Source organism: Falco cherrug, chromosome 3 (genome assembly GCF_023634085.1).
Source record: "Falco cherrug isolate bFalChe1 chromosome 3, bFalChe1.pri, whole genome shotgun sequence".
NCBI classification, from domain to species: Eukaryota; Metazoa; Chordata; class Aves; order Falconiformes; family Falconidae; genus Falco; species Falco cherrug.
Window position 1 is genome coordinate 16,334,671 of NC_073699.1, and position 23,400 is coordinate 16,358,070.

The following is a 23,400-nucleotide window of genomic DNA, read 5'->3' on the forward strand; positions in this document are numbered from 1 at the left end:
TATAGTCTCAGCACCTGAGAGATATCACAAAGTGCTTATTATGGAAACACATTACAAATTCTCTAACTAAAGGTAAACTTGCTATATTTGTCATCCATAGCAGTTACCACAGAATTAGCTCCTTAGCATTTCTTAGCTATTACAGTTGGTGATACCTAGAAAGGTATGAACACCAGCTGAAATGTGGTCTGCAGTTAGGACATTTATAGCAGCATTCTCCACTGTAAATTCCCTGATGTTTAATAAAGTTGTATTTTTTTTAAAAAGTTGTGACTTTAGTTCTAAATATAAGTACTGTAATACGCTTTTTTCCAGTGCCCTTTATGCTCAATAGGAGTTAATGAAATCTGGTTTTAGATTAATTTCTCATGCAACTTTTAAAGTGAATTAAACAGCATTTATATTTTCATTTAAATACATCGATGCATATGTTATATATATATATATATATATAAAAATTAAAGTATGATTCAGTTTAAGTTCAGGAGAAGGAAAGAGAAGGAGAAGTTAATGTGAAGCCCTGTATCAGAGGAGGAACAACCCCATGCACTAATATATACCTGCTGGGGACCACCCAGCTGGAAAGCTGCTTGGCAGGAAAAGACTTGGGGGTCCTGGTGAACACCAAGTTGAACATGAGTCAGCAGTGTGCCCTTGTGACAGAGAAGGCCGATGGTATCCCCAGGCTGCACTGGACAAACTATTGCCAGCAGGTTGAGGGAAGTGATCCTTCTCTTCCGCTCAGCACTGGTGAGGCCACAGCTGGAGTACTGTGTCCGGTTCTGGGCTCCCCAGTACAAGAGAGACTTGGACGTGCTGGAGAGAGTGCAACAAAGGGCCACAAAGATGTTTATGGGTCTGGAACACCTGACGTGAGGAGAGGCTGAGAGATCTCGGACTGTTTAGCCTGGAGAAGAGAAGGCTCAGGGGGGTCATGTCAATGTATATACATACCTGAAGGGATGGTGCAAAGGGATGGAGGCAGGCTCTTTTCAGTGGTGCCCAGGGACAGGACCAGAGACAAGTGGGCACAGACTGAAATACAGGAGGTTCTCTTTGAACACCAGGAAATGTGGTTTTTTGTTGTTGTTTTTTTTTTTTCCCTTCTGACCTTGGAGATAGTCAAAAAGATACCTGATGTGGTCCTGAGCAACTGGCTGTAGCCCACCCTGCTTGGGCAGGGTGGTTGGACCAGATGACCTCCTCAGGTCGCTTCCAACTCCAACAATTCTGTGATTCTGCAAGTGATGTAATGTGTGTAGGACTATGATATTTTTTTTTTGTAGTTTTTTTCCCCTGGATTTGTAGGAAATAAGAGTTGTGGCTGTGCATGGTGCTCACCATGTTGTCTTAAAGCGAGTACTGTAAAGTTGCTCAGTATTCCTTGACAGGATCACTGTTAGTTGCTAGTAGCTAAAATGGTTAAAGGCTCCTTGGGATTGTTCCATCTAGCTGGGAAAAAAGGAAGACTGGTTTTGAAGAAGCTGTGATCTCAGAAAGCGTGATGCCATTTCCTTTGAAGCATGTGGTCTTCTAGAGATCAGAAAGGCAATAACATTGTGATTTCCTACTAATATTTTTTCTTTTTAAAGACTTGTTGTAAAAGAGTGAGCGACATATATCTCGGTAGGCGTGATATTATAAGCTTTCCAGAAATCTAACTTCTATTTCCATGTGTTTAGGAGCCAGGTGAAACAGCACTTCATTTAGCAGTCCGGACTGCTGACCAAACCTCTCTCCATCTGGTTGACTTCCTTGTACAAAACTGGTATGGATTGCTCATTTTTCATTAAATTGTGCATGAAAAATATATGTGCTCAAAGCTATTCTTGCAGTACTTTGGTCAGTGTTTGCTCATCACTTAGAATCATTCTCCGTAGATAGTAAATTATGTTATTTTGAAACATACCTGTGAGTTGACCTTTGTTCCTAATGAGTAGAGGGAAAGAAGTGCAGATTTAAAAACACAGCAAGCAGTTACATAAAAACAAGATGAAAGGAAAAACTATGTAGAGCAAAAGAGAGCGTTATTTTAGAACACATAACATGAAACAATGCGAACAAATAGTTCAGGTAGAGGAGGGGTGACAAGGAAACATTTCAAATACAGGATGCATGTAAAGAAATCATAAAAGTAGAAAAGTATCTTGCTCAGAAAATTGAACAGAAGCTAGACTGACTTCGAAAAGCATTCTAATAGTGAATAAACTGTATTAAAGCTCTTGAGAGCATAGTCATCAGTAATTTTCAATATCTAGTTTATTGGCTGAGCTAGTCTTTTGTTGTCAAGGGATACACTTCTGACAGTGAAAACCTTAATGAAAACATATTTTTTAAAAATGAAATGTTTTAATGGTACAGCGTTATTTTTCATAGGTTTCACAATATGGGTAATGACTAATTGAGATCAATTCCAGTCTACCTGTGTAATATACCATTAAGTGAAAGCAGCAGCAGTCACTTGCTGTGTCAGATTGTGGGTTTTGCAGAACGATGAGAGGTGGGTTGGGGAAAGAGAAGACTCATCACAACTTGGTTGAGCTGGTCATGAGGAGGCTTTGAGGGCAGTTTTAAGTTTTGTTTTTCCTTTAGCATATAGCAAATCATACTTGTTACTGAAATGCAGTCAGTGAATACTTATTTCTTTTCCTTCCCCCCTCTAATAGTTGATGTATACAGGGAGTGTTAAGAGAGTAATTTGGTCTTCTGGGAACAGCATAAATTTGGAGTCATGTTCCTAACACTATCTCATGAGCTGTGTGACCTAGCTGTGTAACCTTCACATAAACTTTATTCTACCACTACTCCCTCATATTAAATGGAGTGCTGCTGTAGGGATGTTATTAAAGTAAAAAATAAAATAAAATATAAGCTACTAATATTGGCAAGCTGTTTGAGATCATAATTTGAAAAATGTTATAGAAGCCCAACTTACTATTTTGATCATTACTAAAGGATTTGTTATTTTGGATTATTATTTAAACCTATTCTGTTTAGTTAAAGCTTCATAGTTTCTTCAGACAACTATTGTCTTTTATCTGTTTGTCAGCTGTCTGTATTTCTGTCTCAGTCTCAAATTTTAGAGCATCTTCAGCACCATATGGGCTTTGCACTTACTGTTCAGTATGGGTAATACTGAGTGGAAGAAAAGCTTTTCTTTCCATTTTCATAAATGTATTATACTGATCCTAATATGTCAGTAATTTTTCTTGAGAAACATAGTTTTAGAAATTGAAAACTGAAGAAAGTACAGTTTTAAAAAGCCCTGTGAACCCCTTTGCACAGTTTGTCTTGCCTTAATTCCATGTGTATCCTTACATTCCTTCACGTGACTCGCTTGTGCATCCTCACAGCCACCCTCTTCATCGTTCCTTGAATGCATGGGACTTACTATCCTATTCAACCTGTATCAAAATGGGTTTTCAGTTATTTTTCTGTTGGGCTAACGTAGTATGTTTGAAAAAGAAATTCCAGCAAAATGGCAAGTGGAAGACAACTGGTGTGACCTTACAAAGGATTAGGTGAAAGATTTGAACCTAATCCTTTGTAAGGTCACACCAGTTGTTTTTTTTTTAATGAGCATCTGTAGATGCTTAGTCCTTTTCAGCCACCACTCAGGAATTTCCAGTATGCTTGGAACTATTCTTAATAGTCTTTGAAAGTAATGTTTAATTTAAAAATATTTTTTCTACTTCGTATTTGTCCAGTGAAGGATTTATGCATTTATTGTTTATAGGGATGCTGTAGATCTGGAACAAATAGCACAGCATAGTGTATTTTTGATTTTTTTTTTTTCTTCTGTGTTTAGTGGAAACCTGGATAAGCAAACAGCATTGGGTAATACAGTTCTACACTACTGCAGTATGTATAATAAGCCTGAGTGTTTGAAATTGCTTTTGAGGGGGAAGCCAACTATTGATGTGGGTAAGTTAACTAATTAAAACTACAATTTCTATCCATTATTTTAACCACTTTTATTTATGTCTTACTGTGTTAAACAAACTTTTAAAAGGAAAAATAAAACTGTGTTAGGAAGATGAAAACTTTACCACCAACAAGCCTAAACGAAGCATTCAGTTAAAAATGGAACTTAAATTCTTAGAATATAATAGTGACAAAAAAATTCTAATAGGAAATACTAATGGTAAACCGTAGTTTTTCTGCAGAGTTTTATTTCTGATGTGTTATAAATGTTCCAGAATGTGGGTTGTTGTTTATATTGTAGATTTTATCTAGTATTTGTATGTTATAATGCTTCCAATGCCTGGTCACATTTATTCCACTCTAGAAGTATGTGACCTTTGTGTACACAAAAGTTAACTCTTCTTTTAATATTACTATCAGTTGTCACTGCAGTGTTACCCAGCATGCGCTAGCCACCACTGCAGCTGATAAAGGAAGGGATTCGCATTCTCAGCTGCCTTTCTTCTGTTTGCCATCTAGATGTGTGAGATAGGTATAACACTTGCTGTACCTAAATCAGTCGGTTTTTCATCATGGCTTACCAAAAGTTTAATTAAAAATAGAATCTCTGTAAACCGTTTGCTCACACTTAGGATAATCTTGTGTTTCCTTGATGCTCTCCTTTCCCTGCCGTATTTTGAGAGGTAGGAAGGTATTCCGTGAATCCTGCTTGTCAGGCTCAGGAGCCAAGTTTCATCAGCTTCTGCGTTCTGTCAGTTCTTGGTATAGGAGGGAATGTTTCTGAACAGTTGGTGCAAACTGAGGAATATGAATATTTTTTTCTCCCTTTTTCCTCATCGCCATGATTTTCTTCCACTGCCCAGTAAAAAAAAAAATGTTGCATAAATTTAAGTTCATAGCTCCGTGGCAGAAGTCATTGGTTTCCGTGGCTGGCCTTTTTATACATCCTTAGAATATGTTCTAATATTATCATAAGTCAAAGAATTTTATGTGACCTTTTTTAGAAAATATGTCCCTAATCAAGAAAATGGGAAAGTTGTCTGAATAAGCTTAAGCGTGTTTATTGGTGCTTCCATTGAACTCTCTCCTAGGTAGATGTCAGAAGAGTGTTCTTACCTTTTTGGGGTCTTCTCACCCCTCCCAGTGCTTTCACATAGGAACTGCATCTTCTTGAGGCCTTGAAACATGACATTCATACTTAAATGTCAAAAGTTTGGAATTTATGTAATCTATTAAGCTATCTGTATGTTAACTTCCATTAAGAGATACTGTATTTTCATTCCTTTTCGTATTAAAACTCCTGAACGGTCTTAAATAGATCTTCCCATAAGGAGCCTTTCTTCTTCTAGGGATCTTAATACTCTCAAATTCATAGGCCTTTCTAGATGACTGCATTGTAGTTTATTGAATTCATGACTGGAATTCCAATATGTAATATTACACATAGACATGTTTGTCTATCAGACCTCAGTTTGACTGTTTTCAGTTCCCCATGACAGACATTTTTACCATCTGTATAGGATGTAGAGCATACTGTGCCAGCTCCGTGGCACTCACTGCTATACTGTAACAATACATTTTACCTAAGGTTTGTCCACATAAGGTTTGGATGTAGGGGTTGGTTTTGTTTCTTGAGACTTGCTGCTGTGCATCTAGGAAGAATTCCAGTACATGTGGTGTCAGAGAACTTTCCAGAGTGCTCAGATACAACCTTCTTTTATGATCAGGCATTATTTTTAAAACGTAAACCACTTGATATCCTTTATAAAGACAAAATAACTAGAACGTTTTAAAATTATTCTTCCTCAAATGTCATCTTAGAATAGGACTTCTGTCTTCAAATTCAGGCTTCAAACCAAGATGTGTCAATCAAAGTAAAACGTGCTTGGATCAAATTTTGCCTTTTTTTTTTTAAAAAAAAACCCAAAACAAAACAACAACTTAGAAAAGAAAACTATTCTATCCTACCTTGCTTTTCCTGCTTATTTATGTAAGCGTTTTACTGGCAAAGGAGGAGTTGAGTGGAGGTTGAAATGACTAAATTTCTTTATATTCTCTGCCAGGATGGCTAGCAGGGATTTGGGAACTGTCCCAGCAGATGCTGCTGTTCAGAAAGAACCTGATGATACATGAAATGCATGGGCACTTAGAGTGGAATCTTAGAGCCGCAGCTGCTATAGAGTAAATAGGCATTTTTGATCACTTTTAGAAGTTACTCTGATAAAAATAGTGAAATTTGATGAATTGATGCTTTAGACATCTCAAAGAATCACTCTTTTTTTTTTTTTTTTTTTTTAATTTTTATTTTCTAGTAAACCAAGCTGGAGAGACGGCTCTGGACACAGCAAAAAGAGTGAAAGCTGTCCAGTGTGAGGAACTGGTAAGAACTGGGAGCAGGAGGCAGGGGGAGGATGTTTGCCACTTTAAAAATGTGATCTACTTAAGATCATATTGCCCCTGTATCTCAAACTTGGTATTGCTGCCAGCTTGGCCATATGCTGATTCGAAGGCCCTACTATAGGTGAATGTCTTCTAACTGCAAAACAGAACAGTCATTTTCTTTGTAATAGTTCAGGTAAAAGATCTTACTTCTGTTAGAAGTACGTTGTTATTTTAACCAGCATGTTTGAAGACCTTAAATACTGGAGGGTCAGGTATTTGAATACCAATTGATGCATTGGTATTCTAGGATATTTGGGCTTCAGCACCTCAGACGTTTTATTTTGTGACGTTTCTACCAGGAGTACAAAACAACCCCTGAACTATTACATCTGTCAAGACCAGTTAGGTCTGGATCTTTGTTTGACTTTCCGTGCTTTGGCTTTTTACAGATGATTTAACGGTACAGATAGTTCAGAGATGGTGAAAGTCTTCTTACAAGGAGAATTGGAACAACTTGAATTTAAACTCCTCAAAGGAGAAAGAAGCAAAAGTTTAATGTCTGGAAGTTAGGGTATGAAAAAATGTAGAACACCAGCTTCTGTGGGACTTTGTCCCTCTACTGAACGTGATCAAAAGCAAAAGCTTTCTGGAATTTTGAGAATGTATGAGAAATGTTAATAGATGCCACTCGAGAAAATTATTCCCATTTAAAAAATAACCAAGTTAGTTAAAGGACTTTCCTAGGTACTCTTCTGAAGCAGTTATCCAGGTAGACCAACAACCATATTTGTTCTTAGCCCTCTAAGGTTCCTCTCACCAGCATGCATTTAGTAGGCAAGTGAAGGACTATCAAAGGGTTAAAAAGTCCATGTAGTGTGGCAGTTTCAAGACAAAACCAGAGGAATTTACAAGAGCTATTACTTGCTGCTTAATTCTGTTCATCAGAACTTCTTTGCCTCTTCTTGATGATCCAAGGAGCGTATCTAGTTTTGCTCTGCTCTGCAGCTGGTAATTTAGTACCTTTCTTTTGACAACGGAAAGTTCTTGTTATGTGTTAATTAATGATTGCATAATCAACAGAGCTTGTCTTTCAAAAGTCATAATTTTCTGTATTTCTGGGGGTGCAAGTCAACTCTGCTATGGCTGCTAAAGTGGTACTCTCACAGACTTCTCAATTGCTCCCATGTTTGCTCTGTAAGTAAGGGCTGTTTCCAGTGGTTTGAGTATTCTGTCTGCTGAAAAAAAAGACCAGCTGTGCAACACACCATTTGTATGGATTGCTTTTTCCTTGTAGTATATATTTAATAAAGTAATATCTGCCATTAATGTGGACCAACTGATTGTGTTGTAGAACAAACAAAACAAGTGGACGTTATCCGTGAGCTTATCTAGCAATTAATAGTTTCGATTAGAGTAATTGAAATTCCACTAATACCTCACTGATTATTTCAGTTAACTTATAATAGAACATTTACACCTTTTCTCTTGTGTTGCTTTTGAAGAGGAAAATTATTTCTGCATTTTTCTGAAAAGTGGCAATGAGATAAGGTTGAGTAAAAAAGAAGTATGATTGAGCGTATTCTTTATCATGGCCCATAAAAAAGTACAAAATAAATATCTACATGTTTGGAATATGGTAGATGTACTAGCTGGAGTCTTAACTGTGTAATTAAATTCAATTTCAACTCAAGTGGGTTCATTAATACTTACATAACAGACTAAAAATACTTTCTTCCAAATTTTATTTTGGGAAGATGGTTAAAGGCTCTCCGGAATCAACTAGTACCAAGTGAGACTGCATTTCAGAGGATGTGAAGGAATAAATAAAGATGGAAAGTCGAAGCATTGAAAAGGAGAATTCAGGTGGAATTAAATTCAAGGAATTTCAATTCAATACTCCTCAGGCTAACCATCCATGAACTGCATTTTTCTTTTGCTTTTTTTGCTGAATGTTGAAGTAGTAGATCTTTAAAGAATATGAATACATTATTTGGGCTGGCAAAGTAGAGGAATTCTGTGCTTAAGATAAATTGGCCTTGTCAAGTGAGAGGGAGGGAGATATTTAAATAAAGGATAAATACCTTTTATTTTGATTCCAACATAAGGGTTGTGATTTTAGAGGGGTAATAGTTATATGTGCTAGAATTCATAAGTAAGTTTCGCCTTTCCGTTTTGGAAAGGAGGGCTCCAGATGCATTCTGCTTTTGTGCATATTCCTTCTCTTCATTCCATCTTTTCCAATGCTTTCAAAACATGGCAACTTCTACCCATTTTGAGAAAATTTTCCGTTTTTGCCTTTTAGCAGTTTTTCTGTACCTCAAATAAATGAAGGATATTTGTGTGATTGCCCTGAAATTGTTTCTTTTTTAATGTCTGGAAAAGTTTTAAACCTCTAAATATTTCGGTTGATGGCTTGCTGTTACAAAACCAACTTCAGTGACGCCAAAGGAACAGCAAATATTTTAACATGAATTGTTACTTCTTTCAGCTTTCTCAAGCCAAGGCAGGAAAGCTAAACCCACATGTCCATGTAGAGTATGAATGGAATCTTCGGCAGGAAGAAATTGATGAAAGTGACGATGACTTAGATGATAAGGTAAGCATGAATTACTGATATGACTTTGTACAAAAACTGTCAAATTTTCTGTTCTATGGAAATTAGAGACCCACTTTAACCAATTTTTTCACTATACAGATTTTTTTTGGTGGGGGGGCGGGGGCGGGAAGCTGATTTTGCGGCCTGTATTAAAGACTGCCAAAGTGCTTTTTGAAAGCACTTGATCAGCCTAGTTGTTATGGATTTGAGTTTCAGAAGTTTTGCTTTGACAAGACATACAGTATAATATAAATCAATACATGCACTTTACTGTTGTCATTTCATCCACTTCTGACTCTAGGTTGTTACTTTTTAGCTGGAGGAAATACAAAGCTTACATACTTATTTTTTCCATAAATTAATTAAAAACCTAGTTGTTGAATAAGTAACTGTTTTTCACACTGTGCTGTGCACTTTATTGCTGATTGAAAAAAGTAACAGAAAGACAAAACTTGAGGGCATAGGATAATTGCTATCCTAGAACATGTGAAAATGTAGCCGCAGTGTCCTACTTTAGCAAGTCAGTTAATTACTCTGTGCTGTTTCTGTAATAAATGCGAATACACCTCTCCTATTTTATATGGGTTCTGTAGAAGGGAACGTGGTCAGCTTTTCATTTTCTGTGACACTTGGGACTGAAAAATTCAGAAACCAAAATAATTAACATGTCCTCAAGGACAGTAGAGAACAAAAAGATTATCTGTGCAAGGAGCCTCAGGAGGATGACTAATGCTGCACTGGAGAGAAGAGCCTGCCTGAACCGGAGCTGCAGTGAAACAGATCGTGCTCCATATGCAGCTATTCATATACAGCAGTCATAAATTGCTGTGTAAAATTTCTTCAAAGAGCAATTATATACATTTAAAAGAGCCGTACCAATGAATATATTGCTAGTTCAATCAACAAATAAATCTGATGTGTCAGAAGTGGTTATTTATTTCTAATATGCATCAATGGGGGAATATACTTGATCTTTGAGAATAACTATCTGGTCAGAGTAAAGAGCTGTTTGAACTGAAAATTACTCTGATACTCTATAAACCTTAGTAGGCTTTTATTAGTTTATTATTTAGTATGTTATTATTGTGCACCTGCTGCTTGAAGAACAAATCCTGGCTTTGTGTACGTGTTGATTTTTCAGTTAGAGGAGAGGATCTTTCAGGTTTGATCCCTGAGAAAGGGAGGAATGTGGGCTTATTTGTCCAATAAAGGAAGAAACTCTGCTCGTGGTCATTGGAATATGTTCTGTTATTTTCTTTCCCAAACGTATTAATTATATTTAGTATTTAGCCAGCTGTATAATATATTTGTTTTTTCTATTCACAGCCTAGTCCTATAAAAAAAGAACGATCTCCAAGACCCCAAAGTTTTTGTCACTCTTCGAGCATTTCTCCCCAAGACAAAATGACCCATCCTGCATTTAGCACTCCTAGAGACAAGCAAAGACTCTCCTACGGAGCTTTTACCAATCAGATCTTTGCATCTACAAGCACAGATTCACCCACCTCTCCGACTGCAGATGCTCCTCCTCTTCCTCCTAGAAATGCTGGTAAAGGTAAGTCTGTCATCAAACTACGCTTGCAAGCAGTGATCTTTCCACAGCTGTCCTTCCTTTAGCCAGGTACATTACAGTGTTTCAGGATGTAGTCTGTTTTTCTTACCGATGTGGTAATACGGTACAATGTATGTTTGAAACATTATTAAAAAAAAAAAAAAAAAGATGGGGGCACTTTGTAATGAACTCACTTGTAACAGTGTAACTGTTTTAGGAAAAGCTGATGGTGCATAGTGCTGTATGATCATATGCTGTGTAGTGTCTGGCAGAGAGGAGGAAGAAAGCAAGCTTTGGCGGAGAGGAGATGCAAGAAGACTCCTTCTCCTTGCAGTCAGTGTAGAAAAAGAAAAATACCCAGATGACCTGTGAAGTGCTAAGCAGGTTGGTATTTAAAGTTCCTTCCCTTTCAGTGCATCAGCACTCTCCTCCATTGTAGTGAGTGCTAGAGGGCTCTCAAGAAGGGCAGAGAAAATGCCAAGCCTACTGCAGGATAGTTAACAAGTCACTGACGCATGGAAGGTCTAAACTAAATACCCATTCTTTCCCGAGTGAAATAACCATGTCAGATTATCCATTAGGAAGGTTTGCACTACAGTTCAATCAATCAGTTTTGCAATCTGCATTCACAGTCGAAATTAATCAGATGCTTTTTCTTCTTAGTAATAGCAGTGACATTCTTGGTAGTGTTTGAAAAGGAAGAACTTACTTCATATGAGACTTAGTCTTGCAGCTGTAGTGGATGGTGGTTCTTTGACCTAGATAGCTACAAACTTCAAGTTTAGAGGATGCATGTATGGAACAAAACCTGTTTAAGGTAATTTGTGCAAATTTACCTTTTAGAACAAAAATCTTCTTCATCTTTTCCCCTTTGTTTACATGTTTAATTTAGAAATAGCCAAATTGTGTTTTTATGGTATACTTGTTAGAGGAAACTTTAGTTGTGATGAAGGCTATAGCATAGTTTAAGATTTCAGCAGTTATGCTGATACCCCCTTCTGTTAGCACTGCTATAACATCATACTTTGTTTTCTCAAGGGTGGTTAACTTTGTTTAAAAAAAAAAAAAAAAAAACAACCAAACAAAAAAACACCAACAAAAAAACCCCCATACACACCACAAAAACAAGAAAATCTCTCACTAAAATGTGAAGGAGTAAAAGGGACATAACAGAGTGTTGGCATCAGATGTCTGCTTTTACATGGTTCAGATGCTGCGCTTAAACTGACAGTGGAACAGTAGTTCTTTTCTCATGTACTGGCAACTTTCAAATGAAACCCTCTTCTCTCTTTGTTTCAACAGAATTTGCTCTTCATTAAGAGGCCAAGAGATTTTGCCAGGGTATACATTTTTCACATGAGATTTCATAATCCACATTTCTTTATAGTGGATTCGCTGGGGACTCATGTATTACTTGTAATTTTACTATGTTTACCTTCCTGTTGGCATTGCAAGATTCTAACTTTTTCCTTCCTCTCCCCCATCTTTTTTACATGCTCTAACATTCTGCTGCTGATTGTCAATTGTCAGATGCAGTATACTGGCTTAGATGTTCCTTCAGTCTGATCTAGGATAATTTCTTTTTGTCATGAAGTTGCAAGACCTGGAAACTAATCATGAATCCCATTTCCTTAAGAAGGCTGAGGAGCTTGTGTCTTGTATCTGTGCAGTACTTAGTATGTTGTCAGCTTTCAATGGATTATAACGAACGTTATTTCTTTGTCATTATATAGTGTAGCTCTCATATTGAGTTATTCAGAAAATTGCCTTTTTCTCTAGGAAGGGGAATATTTACATGCTTATTTCATTTGTAGTATGTATTCAAGATTCAGAAATGTCAGGTATTTTCCTAGGTGTTTGTGCAAACTCCTAGACAAGTGAACCAATACATCAAAGCTACTAGGAAAGAAATGAAGCATTAAATTCTTGTGTGGTTTCCTGTCAAGGGTTATGCAAAAGAAACCCTTATTTCTATTACAACAAAATAATATGATATTATCACAAAATACAGAGAACTGTTGCCTTTTAATGTAATGTAACTTTACATTAAAATGAGTGGAAAATGGCAGATTCACAGTATAAGTCTGAGTGAGAGGTCGAATGGAACTACTGTTATGTTGAAGTCACTAGGCTTCTGTGCTTCAAACATGCTAAAATTTTGCAGTCAGTGACTGATGCTGTATTTTTGGTTCATTTTCATTGAGTAATATTGTAAAGTGTTTAATCAGTTTTCGTAGTTTAACCCCGGCCGGCAACCAAGCACCACGCAGCTGCTCGCTCACTCCCCCCTCACCCAGAGGGATGGGAAAGAGGATCGGAAAGGAATGTAAAACTCAGGGGTTGAGATAAGAACAATTTAATAGGTAAAGCAAAAGCTGTGCGCACAAGCAAAGCAAGGAATCCATTCACCACTTCCCATGGGCAGGCAGGTGTTTGGCCATCCCCAGGACAGCAGGCATCCATCATGTGTAATGGTTATTCGGGAAGACAAACACCATAATGCCAAATACCACCCCCACCCCACCCCCTTCCTTCTTCCCCCAGTTTCTATACTCAGCATGACGTCATATGGCATGGAATATCCCTTTGGCTAGCTTGGGTCACCTGCCCTGGCTGTGTCCCCTCCCAATTTCCCACGCCCCTCCAGCCCTCTCGCTGGCAGGGCCTGAGGAACTGAAAAGTCCTTGACTTGATATAAACATCACCCAGCAACAACTAAAAACATCAGTGTCCTATCAACACTGTTCTCACATCAGCACCAAAACACAGCACTGTACTAACAAGAAGAAAATTAACTCTATCCCAGCTGAAACCAGGACATCAGTTCTAGAAGTTTCCATTAAACACTGTATTACAGTGCAATTGTATTACAGGAGCAATTTAAGACTCAAAAGGACAGGGGAACAAAGTGACGAATGCATAGAACAATTTATCAGTGTGGAAAAGTCACTCTAGACGCATCACTGCAGATGCACTTATGCTTCATTATAAACTTTGTTACACACTGTTATCTCCCCTGCTTCTGGCTCCCAAACAGATTGCTTACAAGAAAAAGAAGCAGAGACTCTCCACTTCCATAAGGCACATCTTAATATTTTGAAACAGTCTGAGTTAATTTTGTTTCTGTAGGAAAAAATAATCTTTTGGAATTTATCTGCTCTTTTGAGATTAGTCGTAATAGAGTATATCCCTTACATCAAAGTGTAAAGTACAAGCTTACTTACAAAATCCTTTTTTTGTTAGAAAAGTTCATTTTAATAGCTACCTATTAGATTTAAAATTATATGAAAACTTAGGGTACTTAGTGCAAAATATAATACTAAATAGCAAAGTGAGAAGAGCATTGAATCTGTAATTAAATTTAAACTTACCTTCTGTCCCGAAATGTCATTTCATCTTTGTCCCTGCTCTGCTGTGAGGCCCCAGCAGATACCATGGGATCCTGCTAGAACATGGAGACAGTCTGTAGAGAGCACATAGCTGGTGGGATCTGTGTTTGAGAAGGAGGCAGAGGACTTTTAAAGTTTTGTGTTTTTTATACTTTGAGGCATACAGAGAAAACTCTTTTCCAAAACATGTTGTATATTTAAACAAAACCACCTCCCTTTAGCCCTCTGTAAGCTGGCTTCATTTGCCGGTGAAGTTCCTTGGTAGCAGGTTCCATGGTGTTTGCTGAGATGCCACAGTGGACTGGAAGCAATCAAGTCTGAACTTTGTGTTGGGGAGAGAAGGTAAGTTTAAAGCAATTTACATAACGCACGCCACTCTTCCTCGTGGTTTTCAGTAGATAAGGTGTCTAAAACTTAGTTTGCTTCGTCGTTAAAATTGTTTAGGTACAATTGATGGAGAATGTGTATATGGGGATTTTTTTTTTCCAGTTTCTTCATACGGAATTACAGTGGAAGTTTAGATTTTCCAGTTTGGTAACTTCTCAAAATATTCCTAAAAATGCTGGAACGGTAGTGTATTCTATCCTAAACTAGCTTATTTGTGGATACATCTTACTTTCTGCTGTCTGCTACAGGTTTAGTTAATCCTAATGGAATGAAAAGTACAGTAGGAGTACAGTAGCTGTGTAAGCCAACCCCTGTATGCCTTTCCAGTGGGCTGTCTGTGTCTACTCAGGTTCAGCTTACTCAAGCTGTCAGTCAAGTCTTTAGTTTGTAACGTTCTGAGAATCATCTTTTTTGTTAGTCTTTCCAGTGTACATCTGTGTTATGGCTCTGGACATCTAGCAGGTCTTCTGTGTGTTATTTTACAAAAAGCTTTAAAAAAAATAATCAGTATTTAAGTAGTTGCATAACTCAGCACAGTAGTTAAATAAACTTTTGCGTAACCTTAATAGCAAATCCAATGTGAAAGCAGTATTGCTAACTGGTTTTGTAGAAACGTTAGGCAATCTAAGCCAAGTTTCTTTAATTTTAGCTGAAAGCTAATGATATTTTTTTAATGATTCTGCCTATTTCTCACATATAGGCTGAACACAGAGGTCAGGGATCAAGTTTATGAAGTTGGGCCTTCAATACGTAGAAGTTGCATATGTTATACTTTCACAGCTCTAGTGTTAGGTATGTAAACTCAAAAGTACTTGGTTTGTGGTTCCAGTCCACTGTTACTGCAGACACCATGTCATATAATCTGCTGCTTCATTTGATCGGACTCAATTTCTAACCAGACTGGTTTATCTGCGTTTACCAGTAACTTCTGGAAGTTTTCTGACTATATTGCTCACAGGTTAGAAATCTTCTCAAGTCCACTAAATGACTTTGTTCATGTACCACCATTGTCATTTACCTTTGCTGATTTGTCTGTCATTGGTGTCTGTATCAGGGCACTACCAGGAAAGCAGTCGTACAGGTCTCCACGTCTGTTTTGTTCGACTAAACAAACCAAGCATATTTCACCTTTTCTGATGGAAGAGTATTTTTGTTTTCCTGTCATTCAGGTTGCCTTTTCATCATACTAGCCCTTTTCTGTTTAAATCAGCTTTCTTAGATACAAGTGACTGGAAGTGTAGGGACAGCACTAAAATCTTGCTGTTTCCGATAGGAATGCTACATCAAAACATCCTTTCATCCTATTTATTTTTTCATGATTCCATCATACTATGGCATATCAGGCACTATGCAGACTGTACTGCAATTTTCAACAGGAGTCCTTAATTTATAATACAAATGCTTCCTTAGTGTAGAATGTTAACGTTATCCAGCATACTGTTGATTTTAATCTCATTTCCATTACCTCAGCCTTTGAGGTCATCCTGTTTCTTCTAAATGCATACAAAATACAACCTTCTTTAATATAATTTGGGGGTCTGTCTTTTTTTTTTTAACAGGACATTTTTTAACATTAATTATAGAATGTGCTTCAAATGGCAATGTTGACTCAAGGTATATTAGTTTTCTTATTCAGAATGATTGTGATAATTTTTCTTTTATGATCTTATTCTCAGTACTGAAAATAAATGATCTGAAGTAAGACAAACTGAAGAAGGCTTTTAGTAAAATCTGTGCAAAAACATTCATAAGAACGTTAAAAATAAGAACGATGCTACTTGTTAATGAAAATATCATTTTTAATATAAACTTACTTTCCTTTGCAGTACCTGTTCTACCATTAACTGGAATACTGGTTCTTCCATATCTCTCACTAAGTGGTAAAAAAAATACAAATGTGACACTTTATACTCTAAACCCACCATTTCTTAAGTGGATAGTAACAGCTTTGCATGGTTTCACAAGTACACAGATTAATAGAGACTATACTAACTGCACAAAAGCTGAAGGGCAATGCACTATTAATTGTGAATCTTTTCCAGTTACTTACCTTAGTACAATAAATTTGAGATTATTTGGTCTATTTACACATGAAAGCATGACCCTTGTAATATGAAAAAGTGATAAAAGATGACAGCAGTTTGTACTGAAAACAACTGCTCCCCAGCTAACTGAAGAAAAGGGAGCCCAATGGAAGCAAAATCCAAAAAAATTCTAGGTCAAGATAAATATTTTTGCTTATGTGAGGAAAATGTTCTTCATGAGATGTAAACTTCGCAACTATGTGAGAAGTCATTCGGATGACTGGAGAATAAATGGCTGGCTTCCTTGGTGCCTGACTAGAATCACAAAATATCTTTGATCTAGAAAAATAACTTCTCTGATTATTGCTTAAAAATACATAGCTAGCCATGTGTATTTAAAAACATCATGTAAGAATTGTTTTTGAGATTTTGTGTTTACATATATGTGTGTGTGTATCCGTACGCATACATACATACATTCTGCCAGCACAATCGGCGGCAGCCGAGCACTCCAGCATGGCACGTGGGGGGTTCCCAAACCATGGGAACCTCCATGGAGTGTAGAGACTCACTAGAAGCCTGCCGTTTGTGCCACAGCAGCTATGGGGACCTGGTCAGGGCCAGAAGCAACAGCAGGCAAGAGCTCCCCCCTGCCCCGGCCCCTTGTAAAAGAAGCCTGTAGGGGCCAGGACTGACCGGGAGTGCTGCCAGCAGAGTGGGCAAGCAGGGCCTGGCGTGGCACAGCAGGTGTCATGGCAGGGTGTCCAGGAAGGGCACTGGAGCTGGCTTGAGCAGGGAGCAATGGTATCTACCCGGCAGAAAGCCACGGCCTCTAAGCTCTGCACCCACCATGACGGATGCAGCCACCCAGACAGAGCTGCGGTGGGAACGCGCAGCCACCCAGGTGCCGGGCTGCGCTCCTGTGGGAGATGTGCCCGGGGAGGGGAACTGCTCCGATTAGTGACAGAGCTCCAGGGGAGGCGAGTAGGCTGAGGAGTGTTGGAAGAGTGCGAGAGAGAGAGAGAGAGGCTACTGGAACGGCACCCTACCTTCCCTGGGACAGGCCGGTCAGCAGACAGGATGCATTATGGAGCATTCCCTATCCTCTCTCCAACCGGCAGAACACGGTGACTTAAGGAACTGGGGGCCATGGTGACAAGTTCCTGCCTGGAATTCTGTGACCACCCCACCTGCCCAGGTGCCCTTGCGTAATAGGTATGAGGCTCTGCAAGTGGAACCGAACAGCGACGAGGATGATGGTTTATCTAGCATGAAGGTGTTGCTGAGGTTAAGTCATCCTATGCCTTGCATCAGAACTGCTTCCATAAAGAAAAAAAGGTGTCTCGTTGTCATAGGAGGCTCCCTTGTGAAGGAGACGGAAAGCTCAGTGTGCCAGCCAGACCCACTTATTAGGGAAGTGTGCTGCCTCCCTGGGACCTGGGTTAAAGATGTGGAGGCAAAGCTTCCTACCATGGTGCGGCCCTCAGGTTGTTATCTGTTACTGATTTTTCAGGTAGGCAGCGATGAAGTTGCAACAAGAGCAATCAAGAGAGACTTCAGAGCCTTGGGACATCTCTTTAGGGGATCAGGAGCACAAGCAGTGTTCTCCCCTATCATTCCAGTTGCAGGGAATGATGAGGAAAGAAACAGGAACACCCAGGAGCTCAATACCTGGCTCCCAGCCAGGTGTCGCCAGCAGAATGTTGGGTTTTTTGCTCATGGGTTGGCCTCTGTGACACCAGGCCTGCTGGCGACAGATGGGGAGTTACACTTGGATCAAAAGGGGGAAAAGGATCTTGGCACAGGAGTTAGCAGGGCTCATTGAAAGAGCTTTATTTTGAAGACATTTGAAGGGGGAAAGGGATAGAAACAGGCTCACTACAGATAAGCCTGGGGGCAGCACACCAATGTTTGAGGGATGGTGTGCTAGCAAGGTCCTTTGGCCTGCTGTCTCAGTGGAGGTAGAGAATGGAGATCCATGTGGCAGCAAAGACACAAGGGTTATTGATGTGTTTGAAACCATGGAAGTGCCTGAGAGGAATCACATAGGAATTGGGGCTTTTCCTGCAAAAAAGGTGGCAGGGTCAACAGCCCAACTGAAGTGCACCCTACACCAATGCACGCAGCATGGACAACAAACAGGAGGAGCTGGAAGCCACTGTGCAGCAGGAAAACTGTGATATTGTTGCTATCTTGGAAACGTGGGGTGACCTGCACAACTGGAGGGCTGCAGTGGATGGCTGCAAACTCTTCAGAAGGGGTAGGCAAGGAAGGAGAGGCGTGGGGTAGCCCTGTACACCAGGGAGTGTTTTGATTGTCTACATCTTAATGATGGTGATGACAGGTTTGAGTGCTTAGGTGTAGGAATCAGGAGGAAAGCCAACAAGGCAGATATCATGGTGGGAGTCTGTTATAGACCACCCAGGCAGGATGAAGAGGCAGATGAAATATTCCATAAGGAACTGGGAGAAGTCTCACAATCATTAGCCCTTGTTCTCATGGAGGGCTTGCACTTACCAGATGTTTGCTGGAAGTAAATACAGTGGAAAGGAAACAGTCCCGGAGGTTCCTGCAGCATTTGGAAGGGACCAGCTGTTGAGTGGGCCAGCTAGGGAGGGCTCCCTGCGGGACCTGTTTGCGATCTGAGAAGGACTTGTGGGTGATGTGATGGTTGGAGGCCGTCTTGGGCACAACAATCATGAAAGAGTTTTCAATTCTTGGAGAAGGAAGGAAAGGGGCATTAGCAGAGCTGCCACCTCAGATTTACAGAGGGACAGTTTTGGCCTGTTTAGGAGCCTGGTTGACAGAGTCCCCTTGGAGGCTGTCCTGAAAAGCAAAAGAGTCCAGGAAGGCTGGACATTCTCCAAGAAAGAAATCTTAAGGGCACAGGAGCAGGCTGTCCCCATGTGCCGAAAGATGACCTGGTGGGGAAGACCACCGGCCTGGCTGAGCAGAGGGCTTTGGCTGGCAGGGAAAAAAGGAATGTTTATGACCTTTGGAAGAAGAGGCAGGCAACTCTGGAGGACTACAGGGATGTGGTGAGGTTATGCAGGGAGAAAATTAGAAGGGCCAAAGCCCAACTAGAACTTAGTCTGGCTACTGCCACAAAAATGCAATAAAAAATGTTTCTATAAATACATTAGCAACAAAAGGAGGCCTAAGGAGCATCTCTGTCCTTTATTGGACTGGGGGAAACATAGTGACAAAGGGTGAGGGAAAGGCCGAGGTACTTAATGCCTTCTTTGCCTCAGTCTTTGATAGTAAGACCAGTTGTTCTCTGGGTACCCAGCCCCCCGAGGCGGGAGACAGGGCCGGGGAGCCGAATGAACCCCCCGTAATCCAAGGGGAAATGGTTAGCGACCTGCTGCACCATTTAGACACGCACAAGTCTATGTGGCTGGGTGGGATTCACTCAAGGGTACTGAGAGAGCTAGCAGAGGAGCTCACTGAGCCATTTTCCATCATTTATCAGCAATCGTGGCTACCTGGGGAGGTCCCAGTTGACTGGCGGTCAGCCAACGTGACGCCCATGTACAAGAAGGTCAGGAAGGAAGATCCAGGTAACTACAGGCCTGTCAGCCTGACCTTTGTGCTGGGGAGGGTTACGGAACAGATCATTTTGAGTGCCATCACACAACATGTACAGGACCACAAGGCAATCACGCCTGGTCAGCATGGGTTTGTGAAAGGCAGGTCCTGCTTGACTGACCTGATCTCCTTCTACGACAAGGTGACCCACTTAGTGGATGAGGGAAAGGCTGTGGATGTTGTCCACCTAGAGTTTAGTAAAGCCTTTGGCACTGGACACTGTTTCCCACAGCATTCTCCTGGAGAAGCTGGCTGCTTGTGGCTTGGATGGGTTGGTTCTTTGCTAGGTGAAAAACTGGCTGGACAGCCGAGCCCAAAGAGTGGTGGGGAATGGAGTTACATCCAGCTGGCAACAAGTCACAAGAGCTGTTCCCCAGGGCTCAGTATTGGGGCCAGTTCTGTTTAATGGCTTTATCGGTTAATTGGATGAGGGGATTGAGTGCATCCTTAGGAATTTTTCAGATGCTGACAAGTTGGGCAGGAATGTTGATCTGCTGGAGGGCAGTAAGGCTCCACAGGGTGGTCGGGGGACAGGCTGGATTGATGGGCTGAGGCCAATTGCATGAGGTTCAACAAGGCTCAGCGCCGGGTCCTGCACATGGGTCACACCAGCCCCACACAGCGCTACAGGCTGGGGCAGAGCGGCTGGGAAGCTGCCTGGTGGGAAAAGGCCCTGGGGGTGTTGGTTGACAGCCGGCTGGGCATGAGCCAGCTGTGTGCCAGGTGGCCAAGAGGGCCAGCAGTGTCCTGGCTTGTGTGTGAAACAGCGTGGCCAGCAGGGCCAGGGCAGTGATCATCCCCCTGTGCTCGGCACTGGTGAGGCCACACCTTGAATGCTGGGTTCTGTTTTGGGCCCCTCGCCACAAGAAATACACTGAGGTGCTGGAGCATGTCCAGAGACGGGCAACGGGGCTGGGGAAGGGTCTGGAGCCCAAGTCTGATGGGGAGCAGCTGAGGGAACTGGGGCTGTTCAGACTGGAGAAAAGGAGGCTGAGGGGGCACCTTATTGCTTTCTGCAGCTCCATGACAGGGGTCTGTAGACAGGTGTGGGGGTTGATCTCTTCTCCCACTTAACAAGCGATAATACAAGATTTATCTGCCTCAAGCTGCTCCAAGGGAGGTTTACATTGGATATTAGGAAAAATTTTTTCAACAAAAGGGTTGTCAAGCATTGGAATAGGCTACCCAGGGACATGGTTTAGTCACCATGCCGGGACGTATTTAAAAGACACAGACGTGGCACTGAGGGACACGGTTTCCTGATGGACTTGCCAGTCCTGGGTTAACGGTTGGACTCTATGACCTTAAAGGTCTTTTCCAACCTAAATGATTCTATGATTCTATAATACAAAGTATTTCATAATTTTACCAACACTTCGTACATCATCAGATCATTGTATTGTTTCAGCAGTTGTTCCCATAAACTGATGTAGATTTCAGAATGTTTCCCGTGTTTACTTTATTCAAAACACGGTGTGACTTTATACCTCTTTCTGAAAAGATGTTTTGATGGTTTCATCTATTTTCTGTTTATTTGAAAGTAAGTTATTTTGTATTCCAGCCATCTATTCATTAGTGTTTGACTTCTAAATTCATGTTTATTCCTTCTGTGAAATTAATATAGGAACAAATGCTAGGAGTCTGAAAAGATGTACTATCTTTAATACTTTAATACCTTTTCTCTCTTAACTGTTGTGTGCCATTTGAACTTTTGAAATCTGTGAAGTGATAATGTTTTTCAACTCTTTCGAGAAGTCTGGATTTACACCAGTAGTATGAAATCTAAAATATATCCACATAACCACATTTAAGGCGTTTTTAATCCTAGTAAACGCTATTTCTGTAGAGAAGGATTCTTCATTCTATTGGCAATAGGAAGTACAAATTTTAATTCAAGTCTGAAGTTTTATTTTTGTGACAACTGTGCAAAACTATTTGAGTACACTTCCTCCACTTTTTTTTTTCCTGTAAGCCAAGTCTGAACTGTTTGTCACTTGCAGCAGAGCTGGAGGCTGTGCTAGGGCTGTGTAAAGCTGTAGTGCAGTACAAACAGCAGGACACACGGTGGTGGTAGGACAGAGCCTCTGCCACGATGGCTGTTCCCACTTGCAGACATTTTGCAAGTGTGTAACTCCTTTTCGAGAGGTTTGGACAAGAGAAAAATACTATACGGACATACTGTGTGTGTGTTTGATATGCTCTAAAAAATAACTGTTAACACTGGATCTTGAATTTTCCTTTCCCCCTTGCCGCTGCTAGATATACTCTGAGATACAGTTTATACAACAACCTTTGATCCATATGTATTATAAGTGAACTAAAGAATTTATAACTTGCAGAAGTCTAAGGGGATCGTCAGTCAAAACTTAGCATGAGAAAAGTTTCTGGTTTTTATTTTTGGTGACAGAAACATTTCAATGCATCGTTTAATTTAGCTTGTTTTCTTAAGCTCAAGGAAGAGATTAAAATGAGAAAGGATGCAAATTGGGGAACAGCCATTAATTTGCACTAACATTTGACTTCTTGTCAGTTAATGGTTTTGTGAACTCGGAAGTAAATTGAAAGGAACAATTGCAAAATATGTAATTTGATTTACAAATGTAAGTAATTAATGGAAAGCCAGGGCCGAAATACCTGCTGGGCTTGTGGTCGAGAGATTCTCCTGTGCAGCAAAAGGCTTTCCAGGCTTGAATCTAGAAGAGAATAGATTGAATCATTAAATCATTTTGGACAATTTTATTAATCTTTTCTTTGGGGTTTAGAAGAAAGAGGGAGATAACCCACTGAAAACATCTTGCAAACATGCACATGCTTATGGCATAGTTTACTTTTTTCAGTGTTTACTATTTCACTCAAGGAATTTTAACAAAGATTGTTCTTCACTGATTAAAATATTTTTATGATATGTGGCAATTTGGGAAGAAACGCAGACTTTGGTAATTTTCAGTCTACCTATAGAGACTGGTAATAAATATTTTTAAAGAGGCAGCTCTAGTTCTGTGTGCAGGTTAGGGTTATGCTAATTAACAACATGAAGATTTTATCTAAAATACTGTTCCAAATAGGTTAGCACGCTGGTTCTGTAGTGCGCAAAATATGTGATGGTAGACTTGAAATTTCAAGTATAAATAAACTTCGCTTTTAAAATTTTTTATCTATTTTCTGGATTTATCCAGAGCTTGTGTTGGCAAAGCTCTCTTTCATGCAAAACTTATTGGAGGTCATGACTGCAGTGAAGTGTTACTTGTTGGTTAAATTTATAAAAGAAAAAGCAAACCAACAACAACAAAAAAAGACCTGGCAACAAAACCCTTAGAGCTGTTCTAACGTAATGTAGAACTAATTCAGAGAAGTGTTACAAGTAGTTTCCTTTGGTCATAATGGCAGCTGACTTGAGCAGTTGTCCCTCTCACAGCATGTTTGCGCCCTGCACTGCCTGCTTCCTTGAGCTTCTTATTAAAGACTTTTTTGATGGTGAATGGTGAAGTTGATTAGGGAAAACTCTTGTCTTTGCTCAGGATTATTTTGTCTTTTAATCTGTATCTGTTCCCATATCCT

The 23,400-nt window shown here is 39.9% G+C and overlaps 1 protein-coding gene across 8 annotated transcripts in view; it reads left to right on the plus strand.

Annotated features, from left to right (window-relative positions):
* ASAP1 (ArfGAP with SH3 domain, ankyrin repeat and PH domain 1) overlaps window positions 1-23,400 on the plus strand; it is a 161,894-nt gene that overhangs the window by 120,812 nt on the left and 17,682 nt on the right. For 6 of the 8 annotated variants that reach the window (XM_055703774.1, XM_055703772.1, XM_055703779.1 and 3 more), the window contains 6 exons: window positions 1,683-1,768; window positions 3,809-3,924; window positions 6,237-6,304; window positions 8,795-8,902; window positions 10,229-10,457; window positions 16,057-16,110. In XM_055703774.1, coding sequence (XP_055559749.1) covers window positions 1,683-1,768; window positions 3,809-3,924; window positions 6,237-6,304; window positions 8,795-8,902; window positions 10,229-10,457; window positions 16,057-16,110 — 661 coding nt within the window. The remainder of the gene's footprint in view (window positions 1-1,682; window positions 1,769-3,808; window positions 3,925-6,236; window positions 6,305-8,794; window positions 8,903-10,228; window positions 10,458-16,056; window positions 16,111-23,400) is intronic. The other 2 variants (XM_055703775.1, XM_055703773.1) reach the window with 1 other exon arrangement.